Source organism: Pseudorca crassidens, chromosome 11 (genome assembly GCF_039906515.1).
Source record: "Pseudorca crassidens isolate mPseCra1 chromosome 11, mPseCra1.hap1, whole genome shotgun sequence".
NCBI lineage: Eukaryota > Metazoa > Chordata > Mammalia > Artiodactyla > Delphinidae > Pseudorca > Pseudorca crassidens.
The window spans coordinates 25,777,966-25,795,262 of NC_090306.1; the positions used below are offsets into that span (position 1 = coordinate 25,777,966).

Sequence of the window (17,297 nt, forward strand, 5' to 3'; positions counted from 1 at the left end):
TTTTTTTGAAAGTGGTATTTTTATTTATGCAGTAAATGCCTTATACCTATATAATATCTTATCTTTATAAATATACATTAATAAAAACAAAAGTAGTGCTCACTTAGGCCGCACGTATACTAAAATTGGAACAATACAGAGAAGATTAGCATGGCCCCTGCGCAAGGAGGACACGCAAAGTCGTGAAGCATTCCATATTTTGGTACAGCAGAAACTAACATAACATTGTAAAGCAATTATACTCCAATAAAGATATTTTAAAAATTTAATACCACAAGAAAAGAACAAAAGTAAATCAATTATATATTCTTTTTTTTTTTTTTTAATAAATGAATGATAGAATGCATGCAGTGCCACCTTTAAGAAGAGACAAGCCAAGTCAGGTCTTAAAGATCATAAAGACCAGTCTTCTCCCTCTTAATATCTTTCCTCTACAGAGGAGTTTAAAAAATAATCTCATTTGATTATAAGGTTATCCATGAAGAGTACTGGTAGATTTTATAATCTGTGTGATACAGTATATGTTACTAAGGAGGCAGCAAATGTAGTGGTTATGAGCATGGATGGATCATGTCAGATTTTAATCCAGGTTTCTCACTTCTTATATGAAGTTAGGTAAAGTACTTAAATTCTCTAGCCTGTTTCCTCATCTGGAAAATAGAGAAAATAGTGCCACTTCCTAAGGTTGTTGTCAGGATTAAATGAGGTAATAATCATGAAGTATTATGCCAGTGCTTGGCATGTGGAAAGTACTAAATAAATGTTATTTTATTATTGCTATTTCATTGTAGATTTTTTCAGAACAGTGAGTGTCACCTATATACTCCTCAACCTGGCACACTGTAAGCATTTAACATTGAATAATTAGGGGCTTCCCAGGTGGTGCAGTGGTTGAGAATCTGCCTGCCAATGCAGGGGACACGGATTCAATCCCTGGTCCAGGAAGATCCCACATGCCATGAAGCAACTAAGCCCGTGCACCGCAACTATTGAGCCCGTGCTCTAGAGCCCGTGAGCCACAACTACTGAGCCTGCGTGCCGCAACTACTGAAGCCCGCACGCCTAGAGCCCGTGCTCCACATAGAGAGAAGCCACCGCAATGAGAAGCCCATGCACCGCAATGAAGAGTATCCCCCGCTCACCACAACTAGAGAAAGCCCATGCACAGCAACGAAGGCCCAACGCAGCCGAAAATAAATAAATTCATTTTAAAAAAATTGAATAATTAATCCAAAGCATAATAGTAGTTACAGCTTTACCAAAAACAAAATTTAGGTCACTATTAATCAAAACTGTTAAGGATCTGGACATATAACACTTGTTTCCTAAAGTACTTTTTTTTTAATTGAAGTATAGTCGACTAAAGTACCTTATGTAGGAACCACCTCTACCCTCTAACAAATTATAGAAGAAGAAAATGTTTTCTTCCATATGGAGTTCCATGGAAATTATGACTAACTTCTATTACTCCAAGAGTGTCTGTGACCAGAAGTGGAAATGCAAACAAAAGGATATACTCAGGAATTTCAGAACAGTATGTCTCAACTCCTTAGCAGTGGATATTATGTACTTGCCCTCCTCCAGCCTTCTTCTTCTCTTCCTGTCCCCTTTCTTCCCCTTTCTCTTACTATTTTCTCCTCCTCCAAAGACACTTATGCCCCTTCCTCCTCCCCTCTCCCTATCCATCTTGTCTTCTCTGGTCTTCTGAGCTCCCTATGCTGGAAGGTCCTGCATTAACCAATGCAGCAGGTGCCTGAGCCCTAGGGTTACCACAGGGACTTAGCTGCTCTCACTGCTGGGCCAATTTCACCATGAAGAATTTTATTTCCAGTGGATTTTTTTTAACTTTTTTTTTGTTTTTTTTTAATATTTATTTATTCGGCTGCACCGGGTCTTAGTTGCAGCACGCGGGACCTTCAGCACGTGGGCTCTTAGTTGTGGCATGTGGGATCTGGTTCCCTGACGAGAGATAGAACCCAGGCCCCCTGCATTGGGAGTGCGTAGTCTTAACCACTGGACCACGAGGGAAGTCCCTCCCAGTGGATTTTTAAAATCAAGTTATCACTATACCACAGCAACCAGACCTTGAATCTTCTTTGGCCCCATTACAATGGAAATTGATCCTTGTATTATTCCTTCCCCAGCCTCCCAGTTACCAGGTCAGACCTTCCAAACTCCCAAACATAATCTATTGCGGGCCAGGGATGTCCACAAGGCTAACAACTGAGGCACCACCAATGTAGTCAGATGAAGGAAGCTCCTACCCCACCCACGCCCGTACACCTGGCGGCAGTTTTTAAAAGACTTTAGCACAGACTTGACTACTGACATTCAGTCTGGATTAAGGGCAATCCTGAAATGCTTGCAATTTGAGTAAACCTCATCTTTTTTCTGAGCTTAAATAACTATGGAGCTTTGTGTATTAGAACAAACAGGCTTGGGAATTCCGTGGCAGTCCAGTGGTTAGGACTCACTCAGCGCTCACTGCCGAGACCCCAGATTCCATCCCTGATCAGGGAACTAAGATCCCACAAGCCGCGAGACAAGGCAAAAAAAACCCCCAAAAAACAGGCTTTAGTCTGGTGCCTGCACTGGTCAAATGTGATCTCTAAGACCTCAAACTCTCAGCCTTGGTTTCTTCACTCTAAATGATGTCTAAGATCCTTTCCAGCACTACTGTGGCATGATACTGTCAGTCTCAACTAAATTTTATATTTGAATTTAGACCATGGTCTCCACTGCCTCTAAACTCTTCTGGAAACCAGAGCCAAGACACCAAGGCTAAAAATAAACAGCTGGAGGCACCAAGGAAGATCTCTAAACAAAGGTCTGTGGCAGTGCTCACCCATCAGACTTCCATATCTATCAGCAGTACTGAATCCAAGCTACCATGGGAAAGCTTTAAGAATATTCTGGTCACCACACAATTTGTAGACTCATGTGTAAGTCTTATTAAACACTATGTACTATGTATAAGGTACTATGAAAGAGAGAGGCAAAGGCTTTTCCTTCTTGGGGGTTCGCATATTTATGTTACTTAAATAAAGGTCTAATTACATCCTTCATTTTTCTTTTTTTTTTGTTTGTTTTTTGTTTTTAAATTTATTTATTTATCTATTTTTGGCTGCGTTGGGTCTTCGTTGCTGCTCATGGGCTTTCTCTAGTTGTGGCGAGCAGGGTCTACTCTTCGTGCAGCGCACAGGCTTCTCATTACGGTGGCTTCTCTTTTTGCCGAGCACAGGCTCTAGGCACACAGGCTTCAGTAGTTGTGGCTCGTGGGCTCTAGAGCACAGGCTCAGTAGTTGTGGCGCACGGGCTTAGTTGCTCCACAGCATGTGGGATCTTCCCGGACCAGGGCTCAAACCCGTGTCCCCTGCACTGGCAAGCAGATTCTTAACCACTGCACCACCAGGGAAGCCCCACATCCTTCACTTTTCCATTGCCTGAAAGATCTGTGCTGTAAATCAAGCCACATAAATTCCTACAGCTAGGTATTGGAGGAAATGAGAGACATAAAAGAAAATTTCAAAATGACACCTTCTTCCCTTCACATCAACTAATTCCAGTGACTTCTATTTACAGCCCCTTTCTTCTTTATGCAATAAAGAATCAGTTTGAAACTTTTTGTTTTCTTTAACATTAAGAGAAATTTAAACATTTCTGCTTTAACATTTAAGGGACAATTTTGTTTACGGATAAAGTACATCTTGAAAACATACAGTGAGTAGGAGAAGCACAACAGCTAAGACATGGTAGAGAAAGGACAATAGGCAATACTGCTGTAACAGTATACATATAGAGAGAGATATCTCCGTAAAATTTCTAGGTCTTCCATTTTTAAATATTTTAAATTTATATATATTTAAATTATCTTCTGCTGTTAAAAGACCTATTTGAGATGAAAGAAGTCTTTTCCATTGTTGGTAAAGCAGCACCTTACTGGAAGAGTGTAAAAGTCTCATTTCTCATAAAGTCTCAGTCTATTTAATTGTTACTTCATCATATGGTTTGTGTCCTTCATTTGATAACAATGTCCCACCACCTGCACAGTGTGAGTTCTAGGAATATGCATATGTTAAGAAAAAGTCTATAAAGCAATTGGTAGAATTTACGTTTAATAGAAGTCAATTAAGATCTTCTACAGGCAGGGTGACAACTTGCTAAGAAACAGTGTGATAAAAATGGATCAGCTCCAGAAAAGTAAAATAGAAACTTAACTATCATTAACTTTGAAATTAATGCAGCAAAACAGAAACTACCTTCTGACTAATTTGCCTAACTCACTGGCCTTGTTTCCTGATCCTTAAATGTAACTCTGTGGAAACAGTTAAGAAGACTGTTAGCTGGAACATGATACTACATTCTCTTGTTTCCTCTCCTCTCACTGGTCACATTTCTTTTTTTTTTTTTTGGCGGGGCGGGGGGGCCTCTCACTGCTGTGGCCTCTCCCGTTGTGGAGCACAGGCTCCGGACACGCAGGCTCAGCGGCCATGGCTCACGGGCCCAGCCGCTCCGCAGTATGTGGGATCTTCGCGGACCAGGGCACGAACCCGTGTCCCCTGCGTCGGCAGGTGGACACTCAGCCACTGCGCCACCAGGGAAGCCCTTCACTGGTCACATTTCTTAACCTCCTTGGTTGTTTTCCCCTCATCCTTCTCACCTCTGACTGTTGGAATGTCTCCAGGACTCAATCCTCTTTTCTATCTACACCCACTCCCTGGGTGATGTCACCCAATTTCATGGCTTTCGATTCATATCTAAAAATAAATTCAGACCCCTGAAATATGTCCTGCCTACTTGGTATCTCCATTTGAATGTCTAACGGGAACCTCAAACTTAACATGTCCAAAGCTAAACTAATCTTCTCCAGCCAGCTTCTCCATCAGTCTTCCAATTTTAGTAAATAAAGGTGCTTATAATTGCTTAGGCAGAAAACCCTGGAGTCATCTCTGATCACTTTCTTTGAGTATGAATACCATACTCAATTCATCAGCAAGTCCTGCTGACTCTCCCTTCAAAATATATCCAGCTTCTAACCACTTCACGGCTACTGCCCTCGTCCAAGCCACCAACAACTCTCACCTCCAACAGTGAAAAAGAGCCTCCTAACTGGTCCATCTCTATCCTTGCCCCTGATATACTCCAGTCAACATGGTAACCACAGCCATCTTTTCAGAAGGTACATCAGATCTCATTACACTGCTCAAAACCCAGTGAGATGGTTTTCCACCTCAGAGTAGAAGTCTGTCTATGAGGCCCTACAGAATCTCCCCTACCCCTTCTCAATGATCATATCTACTAACCTCCCTCTTACTCAGTATCAACCACACTGGCCTCCTTGCTGTTACCTGCAAAACTAGGCACCCTTCCACCTCAGGTCTTTGCACGTGCTGTTTCCTCTGCCTACAATGCTGTTCCCTGAGACAATCCACATGGCTTGCTTCCTCACCTCCTTTAGGGTTCTGTTCAAATATCACCTTATCAGTGAGGCCTTCCCTAACCATCTTATTTAAAATCATTACGACCCCACAAGTCTCACCATTCTGCTGGCACTGCCCTACCATCATTTCCCTGCTTTATTTTTCCTCATAGCACTTATTAACCTCTGACAAACTATATATTTTTATTATTTCGTCATGCTAGAATGTAAGTTCTATGATGGCAGGAATTTTTTGACTGCTTTGATTACAGCTGAGCCCAGGGCCTAGAACACAATCTACACCTAAAGGCTTTCAAAACTATTTGCTGAATGAACGAATGAAAATATTATCAGACAAAATTGTTACCTCAAAACACCAAGTATTATGAGGGGCAGAAATCTCAAACAACACCCACACTCACCCATAGTACTGCAAAAGGAGAAGCCAGTTTGTGCTTTAAAAAAAAGCATTAAAAGTTTTTTTACTGTTTAATTTTGTTAAAGCCATTTGCACTATGCCTAAAGAGTCCCAGGCCACACTTACAGGTGTTGTTTAAGCTTTACTAGGCATACAGACTTGATGAAGAAAAAAATACAGGCTTTTTCCAGTCATCAGTCGCCACTGACAGAAGGTCTCCAAGAGCCTCAGTGCCACAAATGCTTAGGGAGATGTTTAGGGGAAAAGGGATTCTAGAAACATAAAATAATCCCTTCACCAATCCCAAAAGAGGAATCTCTCCAAATTCCTCTGCAAACATTTTTTTCTAACTCCATAACCCTTAACAAAGCCATTCTTAATATGTACATGAAATCTTAACTGAAGAAACAACATGAATATATAATTACACATAGAGAAAACCTGGTACTCCTCTCTCTTTTCAAAAAATAAAATTAAGTAAAACTAGACATAGTTTTTGTTGAAAATGTTTTGCTGCGAAATCGACTTAAGATATTCACTTAGGTTAAGAGGTCACTTGGGTATTGTATCTTAAGGCTGAACAGTTTTGTTTACTATTGTTTATTATTTAATACATTCTTCCCAGTCCGCCCCTCCAAAAAGGAAAAGAAAAGAAAAATACACACTGGTGCAATCAAGAATGCTATGTCCAAAAGAAGCTGCTCTGAAAGGCTATGACCTAAGTGTTTAACACTGACACAGATAAAGTTCAAGCGGTAGATGTCACTTATCTCACCCATTAAATAAAAAAAAAAAAAAAAATCCAGATTCAGATCCCAAAAAGGCAAGCAGAAAGACACAGGCATGAAAAATGAAATCAGCCTTTTCTCCCCGGCCTCCTCCAGACACTGTGCACTCACCCCCGGCTCCTCCACCACCATCCTTTAATAGCCCCCCTTCCCAGCGTCGGTTCCCCAGCTCAGTCCTGCACTGCGCCACCAACTGAGTCAAGAGGACGGGCCAATGCCCCTCCAGGAAAACCCAGGCGGCAACACTCGGTGCACCCAACTGAGGGGAAATATCCAACTACTTAAACTCGGAACAGTATAAGCGGTGTCAACAAAGCGTCGTGCCAGGACCCGAGCGTTCAAAGATCGTCGCCAGCTCCGGTGACACTGCCAAACCGACAGGATTCCAAAAGGTGACTCGACGGTCATCGCAGAACCCGAGGCGTGAGGCGGCGCAGACCGGGAACAGTCAGGGATGAAGTACAACCAGCCTCCCGCCCGGTGCTCGCCCCACGGGCCACCGCCACCTGGGTGGGCGCGAACCCCGCGGCCTCCAACTCCCCTCCCCGAGGGGGCCGGGGGGCCACGTCACGTGCCGAGGCTGAAACTTCGCAGCCGGGGCGGAGGGTGGAGGGTAGGGGGCGGGAGCCGCAGGAGCACAGAGAGGCCTGGAGTTAATGCGCCCGGTGACTCACCGGCCGCCTCCGCGGACAGCTGCGGGCGAGGGGGCCGGCGCGCCGGGCTGGGGCCGTGCCCTCGGGGCCGACCCCGACACTGCCCCCGCACCCGTTATTCCTAACCCCGCGCCCGTCAGGCAAAAGCCCCCGGCGGGCGCCCGCGGGCTCAGCAGCGCACCCTGCACGCGGAATAAATAACAATGTCATTAATCGCCGCCCGAGAGCCCTGCCGGCCAGAGAGCGGGCGCCGCCGGGAGCTGACTTTGTCTGGAGCCCGCACGCCGCCTCCCAAGCGTCCCCGCAGCACCCCCCGCGTCCCTGAAGGGACCCCCACGCCACCGCAGCCCGGCCTTACCCGCCAGCTCGTCGGGCTCCAGGCCGCTGTCCGCGTCGATCCCGCACAGCACGAAGTAGTGCGCGAAACGGCAAGCGGCCGGGGAGGAGCCCGAGCCCGGGCCAGGCGCCGCGCCGCTCCCGCTCATCCCGGCTGCGCTGCTCCTGCTGCCGCCGCCGCCGCCGCCGCCGCCGCCGCCGCCTCCCGAGAGGGCTCGCGGCCGAGACTGCCGCTCGGGCTTTGGTCTCCGCGCGCCCGCCCTAGGGCGACCCGGGCGCGCCCATGGCCGCGCAGCCGCCGCTCGTCACCGCAGCTTGGCTCCTCGCTCAGCGCCGGGGAAGGGGCCGCGAGCTCGCGCGCAGTCGGTCCGGATCCCGGTGCGGGGTGGGGGAGGGGCGCGGGGGGGGGGAGTGTCGCCGTGAGAGGCCCGCGCCGCCGCAGCTGCACTCGCGAGCTGGGAGCCACGGCGTCTGGCGCCCGCGGGTCAGCTGAGCCGGCGCTCGGGCTGTGGGAGCGCGGGGGCGCGGAGGACCGGCGCGTGGGGCGGGGGCGCGGAGAGGAGGGCGCGCTCGCGAGGGGCGGGAGCGCGCGTTTCGGCCGTGTGTGTGCGCGCGCGTGCAGCGGGCTCGGAGGGAGAGCCCAGGGCTGGCGGGATTCGTGCCCGCCCGCCGGCGGGGGCTGCGGCGCGGGGGCGACCCCACACACGCGGCTCCTGGCCTCCACCTGCCCGCAAGAGGCAAAGCCGCAGAGCAGGATTATGCTTTCTAAACGGGATGCTACCTATCCTGATTTTTTAAAAAAAGAAATGCAGCTTTGGGAAAGGTTAACGGCGCTCTGAAATCATTTCCCACAACGATCTGGACCATCAACATGTTTTAAACTGTGACAAGTGCAGATGCCAATCTCATTTTAAGATCCTAGTCTTTGAATCCTTCTCCCAGCCCTCAGCCCCATTCACAAGCCATCCTTCCTCACTGAATTGGTGCCAGCTCAATGGTGAAGGGGGCAGGGGGGGAACAATACTCAATATCCACAAAGCTTTGAGACTTCTAAAAGGACTTCAATTACCAACTTCCCCTCCTCGACCCATTCCGTAATTTATCCTGACATTTTCCAGGTCAGTGTAAAGTAGCCAAGGCGCTCCAGTTCCCCAGCTCTGTACTCTTTTGATATTATCAGCTCTCCCAGCAGGTACAATCAGCGGCTGATAAAGCAACAGGAATTAGACCCTGAACTCTGCTCTTCGCAAGACTATGGCTCTCTTACGCTGCACTTTCCTCTGACTTCACATTATTCAGAACGAGCTCACCAGTCAGTTCTTCCTCTCTTGAAAGGTGAAAAACTGAATCCATCCCACTCCACAGTGTCATCCCTTCCACACCACTCCGTACTCTCTTCCTTCGGGATTTGGGGATAAGGGAGCGGGGCGGGGGGGGGGGGGGGGCGTGTGGGTGTGCATCGTGAACAACGCTGCTAGACACAAAAGCAAACCTTCCAGGGAGGTGGACTGAGAGGACGAACCTCAATTATTTGACTGAATAATGTTCTTCCTGGAAGATATGTATGCATGCATACCATCAATTACTGTAGCTTGTACCCTCACTTTCTCTCCAAGTTAGAAGGGTAAGAAGAATCAAAAAATCAGAATGAGCCACAGCCTGGGAAACGCACCATTAGCTCCTGTTGCACCCTGCACTTTTCCCTCAAAACGCTTATAATGACTTTTTCTGTGTCTGTCTGCTCATCTGGGTTGTAAGCTCCACACAGCAGGAGTCACCATCCTGCTATTCCTATTTCTAGTATATATCAGAACCCTGGTCCACGTAGTCCTTCAATTTATGTTTATAGAATGAATGAAAGAAGGGTGGTTATCTAGGTAGTAACAAGTTGTTGATGCTACTAGGAAAATACAGAAACTGTAATATCTGTGACATATTTATGAACATATGCTAATTTGCTATTATACAATGATTGCTGTTTCTCATATACAGAGTACTGAAATATGTAAAACAATTTCACTAATGGTGGGGGGAGGGAATGACAGGTTGTGTATGTTTCTCCTGTCTTTGCTGGTAGATCCTTACAGATTGTTTGTTAGATTCTAGACTAATAAAACAAAGCACAATAGAAAACTAATTTACTGTTTGCACTAGCCAAGGGATATGTCACTTTTTGTTCATTTGAAAAGTAACTGACTTATGAGTTTGTAATGCAGGGCTTACAAACTCATAAGTCAGTTACTTTTCAAATGTTATGCATTCAATTATGATATATAAATTTCATCAAAATAGACAAAATCTCTAAAATCGCCCCTAAGGCTTTCAAGAGAATTGTCACACATTACAAGATTAAACTCTAATTTGAAGATACCTGGATATGTTCTAATTATCACTTCAGAATGACAATGTGTAGGTATATTCTGCATTAAGCTGCAATTAAACAAAGCTGAGGGCTTCCCTGGTGGCACAGTGGTTGGGAGTCCGCCTGCCGATGCGGGGGACGCGGGTTCGTGCCCCGGTCCGGGAGGATCCCACATGCCGCGGAGCGGCTGGGCCCGTGAGCCGTGGCCGCTCGGCCTGTGCGTCCGGAGCCTGTGCCCCGTGGCGGGAGGGGCCACAGCAGTGAGGGGCCCGCGAACCAAAAAACAAAAAAGAAAAAAGCTGAAAGGATAACCAAGAATTAACTATATATCATTGCATACATGTTTTCCTCCAAAATAATGACATAGAAATAAATTAGCTAAGTGAACAAAAATGACTTAAATCTTACAAAATATTTAAGTTGTGTTGAGGGGAGAGATCATATCCCTATTCCCATGCTAAGACAACCTCTGTCGGTACCGTCCTTCATTTCCACCATGTCTTCCACACATACTCACAACCAAGAGAGATGGGATTGCTAAAGTAACTATTCAGAGTCCCAGATGTTCATTGGACCACATTTTACTAGTAGTCAGAGTCACCACATGATATGCCACCAGGTTAGCCGTGCTCAGTCAATTCCTCATTCCTGTGCTTCCTGCAGGCAGCAGACCCTAGCATGGCTGAGCCTCTCCAAGCATAAGTGATGCCCTCCATTGGAGTTTTTACCAGAGAGTCCTTCAGAGACAGCAGATCATTGATCAAATACTTAGAGCATGGCCTTGCATTCTGCTTGTACATATGCTGCCTGACTGGGAACCTGCAATGGAGAAAACAATCCCAGCTTTAACCTCTACATAGCACAAAACATGCCAAATAATCACAATTCCAACAAAAGATTTTCTTTTGTGAGTGACGTTTTCTTGAGTGACATTTTCTTCTGCCAGGGTTTTAGCTTTCTGGGAAAATCTTATCACAATGAAAAGTTATTTGGAAAATCAATAACCATATTCCCTCGTCATTAGTTTCAGAAAAAGTGTCAGTTTATGCCAATAAGAGTTTGGTAGCAAAACAGCCATCTCGCGATTTTGCATAAATCTGTTTCTACTGTATACAATGGGTCCAAGTTTATAAAAAATCTCTTTTATGTAAGTCATTATGCTAATGCTTTGAGAATATGAAACTAAATAAAACACAATCCCTCTTCTTCAGGAGTCTAGAGTCTAGCAGGAAGGAAAATATTTTTCAAAAATAATTAAAATACCGGGCTTCCCTGGTAGCGCAGTGGTTGAGAGTCCGCCTGCCGATGAAGGGGACACGGGTTCGTACCCCGTTCCGGGAAGATCCCACATGCCTCGGAGCGGCTGGGCCCGTGAGCCATGGCCGCTGAGCCTGCGCGTCCAGAGCCTGTGCTCCGCAACGGGAGAGGCCACAGCAGTGAGAGGCCCACGTACCGCAAAAAATTAATAATAATAATTAAAATACCAAAAAGAGATAATAAAAAGTAAAATGTCGTATATTCCACAGGACAAGTTCAAAAAGTGATGTAGGATTTAGTGAGCAGAGGTCAAATCTTATTAAGGAATCCACTAGGACATCAAGAAAGTGGTGCAATTAAACCGGAGCACCACAACTACTGAGCCTGCGTTCTAGAGCCCGCGAGCCACAACTACTGAAGACCACACGTCTAGAGCCCATGCTCCGCAACAAGAGAAGCCACCACAATGAGGAGCCCATGCACCACAACAAAGAGTAGACCCCCACTCACTACAACTAGAGAAAGCCCACGCACAGCAATGAAGACCAACGCAGCCAAAAATAAATAAAATTTTTTTTAAAAAATCCTAATTAAAAAAAATAGGGAGACGCAAGAGGGAGGAGATATGGTGATATATGTATAGCCGATTCACTTCATTATAAAGCACAAACTAACACACCATTGTAAAGCAATTATACTCCAATAAAGATGTTAAAAAAAAAAGTTTCACATGAATGTTTCCTTACTTTCTCAATGAAATCTCTAGACCTTCTTTTCTCCCTTTACCTCATATAAAATACCAAACATTAGTTCCTATTCATCATCTAGTCCTATTCTTTCTCTTTTTTCCAATAATACTATAGTAGATTTATGTGTAATTATTTTCTCAGGACCGCCTCCTTCTTCTGAGAACACTGTTCCTTTCATTCCAACCAAATTGCTCTCTTAGGAGCTATCGATACAATGATGTGATACAACATCTCACAGACACACACACATACACACACACACACACACACACACACACACACACACACACGCACGCACATCTCTCCCTCCTCTCAAAACAATTGATTGGTCTAGAAGAAGCCTTGTGGCCCAAGCTGGGCCAATAAGCAATTTCTCATTGGTCTTGGACTTGAAACCTAGAGAGTTGAGGTGGTCTCTCTGCAGGTGACCAGCATTGTAAGCTGAGAAACTCAGGAGATACCAGTGGTCATGTTTCTGTTATGGGAAGAAAGATAATCTGCAGCAAGAGAGAAGAATGAGGATGACGCTCAGGACAGAGGACACAAATGGAGCAAGCATCCTCTAATGTTATCATGAATTTGACTTTTTTTTGCCTAAGGTAATTTAAATTGGGATTCTGCCCCTTGCAGCCAAAAGAGCATATATGTAAGTGTGATTTGGCCTGGAGAATACTGATAGGAAGGATTAAGCAAAACCTTCTGGCTACCCCAGGCTAAAAGGTATAAATACCTCTCTAGGCATCCACCCAACCCCAATTGAAAAGACGTGAAGAGAAGCTGTAACTCTGTATATGTTTTCAAGATTTATATAACTATAAATACATAAACCTATAAAAACTAATTGTACCTTATCTACTTCTTGAAACAATAGCAGACTATATTTAAAATATCATAAACTTATTTTTTCAATTGTTGATAGATTACATTTTGTGTTCAGAAATCTTCCCCCAAGCCAGACCCTGGCACGGCACACAGAAGGGAACATTTGAGACTGCAGAACATCTACATTTACCCTAGTATTGCTGCCCCACATAAGCTCCAGGTGGAAAGAAAATAGCTGAATCTTCAATGCTTACAACCTTTAATTAGATTAGCTCCATCCAGCAGAGAAATGAGGACCATGAACGTCAGACTTTGCTATCCATCATTCAAGAGAATAGTAAGCAAGGGGCAAAGGAGGGGCCATGAGTGTTACCGTAGTAGAAGTCCCTCCTTATGGAAAAGAGGCAAGAGGAAAGGAAGTTCCTCCCTAAGGAGTGTTTGTTTAATCAGAATCCATTCCCCTCCCTTCATTGTTTAGCCTTGATGTTGTTTGGGTGGGATTGGCCTTACTGCTAGCTCTAGGGTGAGGCTTTGTGAACCTATGTCCCTTTAAGGGTTAATGATTTGAAGATGGACAATTGTCCTAAGCTGGTCTACTTAGTGTGAGGTTCAGAACTTTCATTTGATAACTGGAGGAAGGAACAACCTCTTCTCGTCTTGGATGTAAATGAGGAAGTATACAGAATTGCTGGTAGCCCTACAAGGAAAGCCAGGCCAAGGATGAAGGCAACATACAGAACAGGGCAGAGACTAGAGGAACTCTGAAAAGCAGATTATATCATGAACTCCGGATCAAATCACACAAGAAGCCAGGTCAATATCTGGGATTTGTCAGTTAATGTGAGCCAATACATTCCTTTTATTGTTTCAGCCGGTTTGAGTTATTTTCTTTTACTAGCAACTAAAAGTATGCCCCCCAAATAAGGGGATTGATCTGTAAGTTCCCTCCCAGTTAAAAATAAAATTATACATATTCTAAATCTAAAAGGAAAGAATATATAATTCCATATTCTGGAAAAAGCCCCAGTGCTATCTCTTCTCAAGGAGGTAACAACAATATGCCACTAGAATCTCAGGCAGCTAGGTCAGGCTCCACCTGAGAATCAGGGACCATAGGATGAGGAAGAAATCTTAACAGTCTGCTGTAGAGGATAGTTTCCTTGGTTGGATGGGTTCCTTCTCTAAACCAAGATTGAGAATATAAGAGTAGCGATTAAAATACAGATTTTCCATCAAAATTTAGAACACTCCTACCTTTTGTTTCATCAATTCTGCTTCTCAGAATCTCTCCTACAAAAATACACAAGCAAAGGATATGTGTGCAGTGATATGACCTGAAACATTGTTCATGGTATTAAAAAAATGGAGACAATCTTATTTCTACCAAAAGGAAATGGTTATATAAATTATGGTATATCTATGTGGTGTAATGTAAGAAAGAAGGATGCACGGATAGAAAAAAAATTATCTACTATATGGTTGAATATATAAAATATATCAAATCAAGAAAGAAAAATATAGAGTATGATCCTGTGTTAAAAAGAAACTCTATACTTATGTTTGTGCTTAGAAAATATGAAAAGCTTCCACTTTTTATTTTTCATATCTCAAATATGAAATTTATAAATTGTTAAAAAATTTTACAACAGGCATCTGTTGCAGTTTTGTAATTCAAAACCTTTCCTTTTTAAGTGTGTATGTGTATTTTTCTGTGAGAAAAGATTGTCAACATTGTGAATCATGATTATTTTCATAAATAACTCAAACTTGTAACTCTTTTATTGACTTATTCTTAAGATCAATTTGAATGACTATAGATATATTCATATATGCATATATACACATGCATGCATAAAGGAGTATGAATGTTGACAATTCATTCATTATTCAACAATTCTTATTGAGTGCCTACTGTATGCCAGGCAGTGTTCTAGTGATATGTCAATGCGTCCTATAGATATACAGTGTTGCACATAATGAGATCCAAAATAGTCTCAAGAATATAAGTAACTATAAATGTCGAAATGTAGCAAAGTATAATGTTTATGTGTGTATAATTTTCAATCATCAAAACCACTTAATTTGGCTATTCAGTGATGAACTCGATTTCGTGTTATCAATGTGTGACCTTCTTCAGTTTCAACTATAAACCTCACAGCTGAAAGCACTGAATTGAAGAGCCAGCTAAATAAAACTACGGATCTTGATTTGGGCGTGTTTTGGACCCAACATCTTTAGACCCTTACCACATGCCAGAACGTAAACCTGAGTTCTCAGTGCCAGACTTCATATACAATTTTTCTAATACTTCCTTTAAATCACAGAAATCTCACTCATCAATTCTCTCCCACCCTGAATTCAGAGGCACTTGTAATTAGTCCCACACAATTTAGTCTTGCAATATTAACTAATTCAGATATATAAATCTTTTCTTTCCAACTTGTGCAGCTGAGAGCTTATGGAGGTCAAGAACTGTTTTCTCTTTCCTCACATCCACACATCACAGTTTATTCTTTCAGAAAACTGTAAATGCATCCCTCAGCTTCCTCAACAAAGAGTGTACATTTAAACTAAAAATAGAACACAGATCCTCTGTGTTTTTCAGTCATAATCAATATGACTATTCGTGAGGCAATTATTTTAAGCTTAGCAATTTAGACATAATCCCATCATTGAATTAGGCTTGAAATCTTAGGAGGAAATTGCAGCATGTTTATTCATCTTAGTTGCTTCTAAGCAACTGTTATCCTCCAAGCTTAGAACCCCCTCCATGATTTCTAGGGAGCAATTTTAGATTACATAATACTTTTTGGAATACATTCTGGAAAGTACCTATTCTGTTTTAGGAAAACTATAGCCTCTCTCTCTCTCACTCTTTTAAAAGAATTCTCCTATGACTATTTCCTTGAACTTCAGACTCCAGCGATAAGTAAAGGTAACAAGAAAGATGCCGGGAGAAAAGCCAATTTAATTGTGCTATCCTGAATAATTGTTTCTGACTTCCAGCTTGCCCATTGTGAATTTTTTGGCAGGAAAGAAATTAATATCAGACTCCAACAACCTTCAAACAAGTAAAAATTATAATCTGGTTGGTGCCTATTTAAAGTAACAGAATCCAAGGCAACACAAGAGGCTTAATTTTAGATATGCATGTTATTAACTAAGAGTAGGAAAGAGCATTATCTAGTAGTGAAGAACCAAGAGCATGAAACAACCATTTTAAATTTATACTCCTATTTCTTCAAGGTTTGAGATGGATAACATAACTTCAACTTTCTGTATTAAGCTGTCCTGTCCTTAAATTTAGTTAAAAGTTAAGTTTGCTTAACTTTTTATCACTTTACAAAATTGCTATCTAGGCTTATAAAACACCAAACTCCTTGTCTTAGTTCAGGCTGCAATTATCATAGACTGGGAGGTTTAAATAATAAAAATTTATTTTTCACAGTTCTGAAGGCTGAGAAATCCAAGATCAAAGTGCCAGCAGATTGGGTGTCTGGGGAGAGCCCTCTTCCTGGTTTGCAGACGGCCGTCTTCAAGTTGCGTCTTCACATGTGGCGAGGGGGTGGTGGTGGCAGGAGTATCTTATTCAGGGTGTAAAAATAATTTATAGCTAGAAATGTTAAAATATTGTGGAACCACCTTTTCAACATCGTTGGGTAAAAAGTGAGTTCTGGAGATGCCTCTAAGGCAAAATATGCCCAGATTACAATAATGAACTAAGTTAAAACAGAATTTAAAAATTTTCACCTAAAACAAGTAAATTACTGAAAAATGAAAAACTTGCATGGTTAACATCTGAATTTAGACACTAAAATGTCTGTCTTGTCTAGTGATGTATTACTAGGCAGTAGCTACACAAAGGTAGCAATTAATGTGACAAGAGTTGAACATTAAGACCAAATTAGGGGGAATTATTTACTCTCATTGCTATAATTGGAAGTGTACAGGAGGCACCCAGAAGCTGTGATAAAGGAGATTATGGATAAATACACACTACTTTTTATATTCGTCTTGAAATGTACAATTTTACAGAATCCTTTAAAGAAAAAAGACCCTAAAGCAAGTGAAATATAGAAAACAATTTACAGTCTTGTATCCTGTGTCCTTTTTTTGAACAGCAACAGTCTCTAAACATTGGATAAATATTGAACTCTTTTCTTAAACTTTTGTTCTGGAAATTTCCAAACACACAAAGTAGAAAGAAAGAATGGAATAATGAGTCCCCATGTATTGATTACCTGGATTCAACATTTATCGATATGTGGTCTATCTTGTTTCATTTATAACCCCACTGTCTCCTCACCCCCACTGCACTAGATTATTGGAAATCAACTGTCAGATATAATATCATCTCACCAGAAAATACTGTGGTATGTATATCTAAAAGATTGACTCTTTTTTTAAAGGCACAATCATAATAATATACAGTAAGTAATATTAAAATTCTTACTGATAGTCACCTAGTTTAGATAATAGTAGTAATACAAAAT

The 17,297-nt window shown here is 42.8% G+C and overlaps 1 protein-coding gene, 1 long non-coding RNA gene and 1 other non-coding gene across 5 annotated transcripts in view; 1 reads left to right on the top strand and 2 right to left on the bottom strand.

Moving 5' to 3' along the window:
* DENND5B (DENN domain containing 5B) overlaps positions 1 to 8,061 on the bottom strand; it is a 212,082-nt gene extending 204,021 nt beyond the window's left edge. The window contains exon 1 of one of the 3 annotated variants that reach the window (XM_067696088.1): positions 7,637 to 8,057. In XM_067696088.1, the coding sequence (XP_067552189.1) occupies positions 7,637 to 7,763 (127 nt within the window). In that variant the 5' untranslated portion in view covers positions 7,764 to 8,057. Of the gene's footprint in view, positions 1 to 7,636 lie in introns of all 3 variants that reach the window. The other 2 variants (XM_067696089.1, XM_067696090.1) reach the window with 2 other exon arrangements.
* Positions 96 to 202, top strand: LOC137203099 (U6 spliceosomal RNA). The gene has a single exon (XR_010932929.1). It is a non-coding gene; the product is annotated as a U6 spliceosomal RNA (small nuclear RNA).
* A 2,353-nt stretch (positions 8,062 to 10,414) lies between the features above and the next one.
* The window catches only part of LOC137202799 (uncharacterized), a 52,615-nt gene continuing 45,732 nt past the window's right edge, over positions 10,415 to 17,297 (bottom strand). The window contains exon 5 of the long non-coding RNA XR_010932791.1: positions 10,415 to 10,795. This is a non-coding gene — a long non-coding RNA (uncharacterized lncRNA). The remainder of the gene's footprint in view (positions 10,796 to 17,297) is intronic.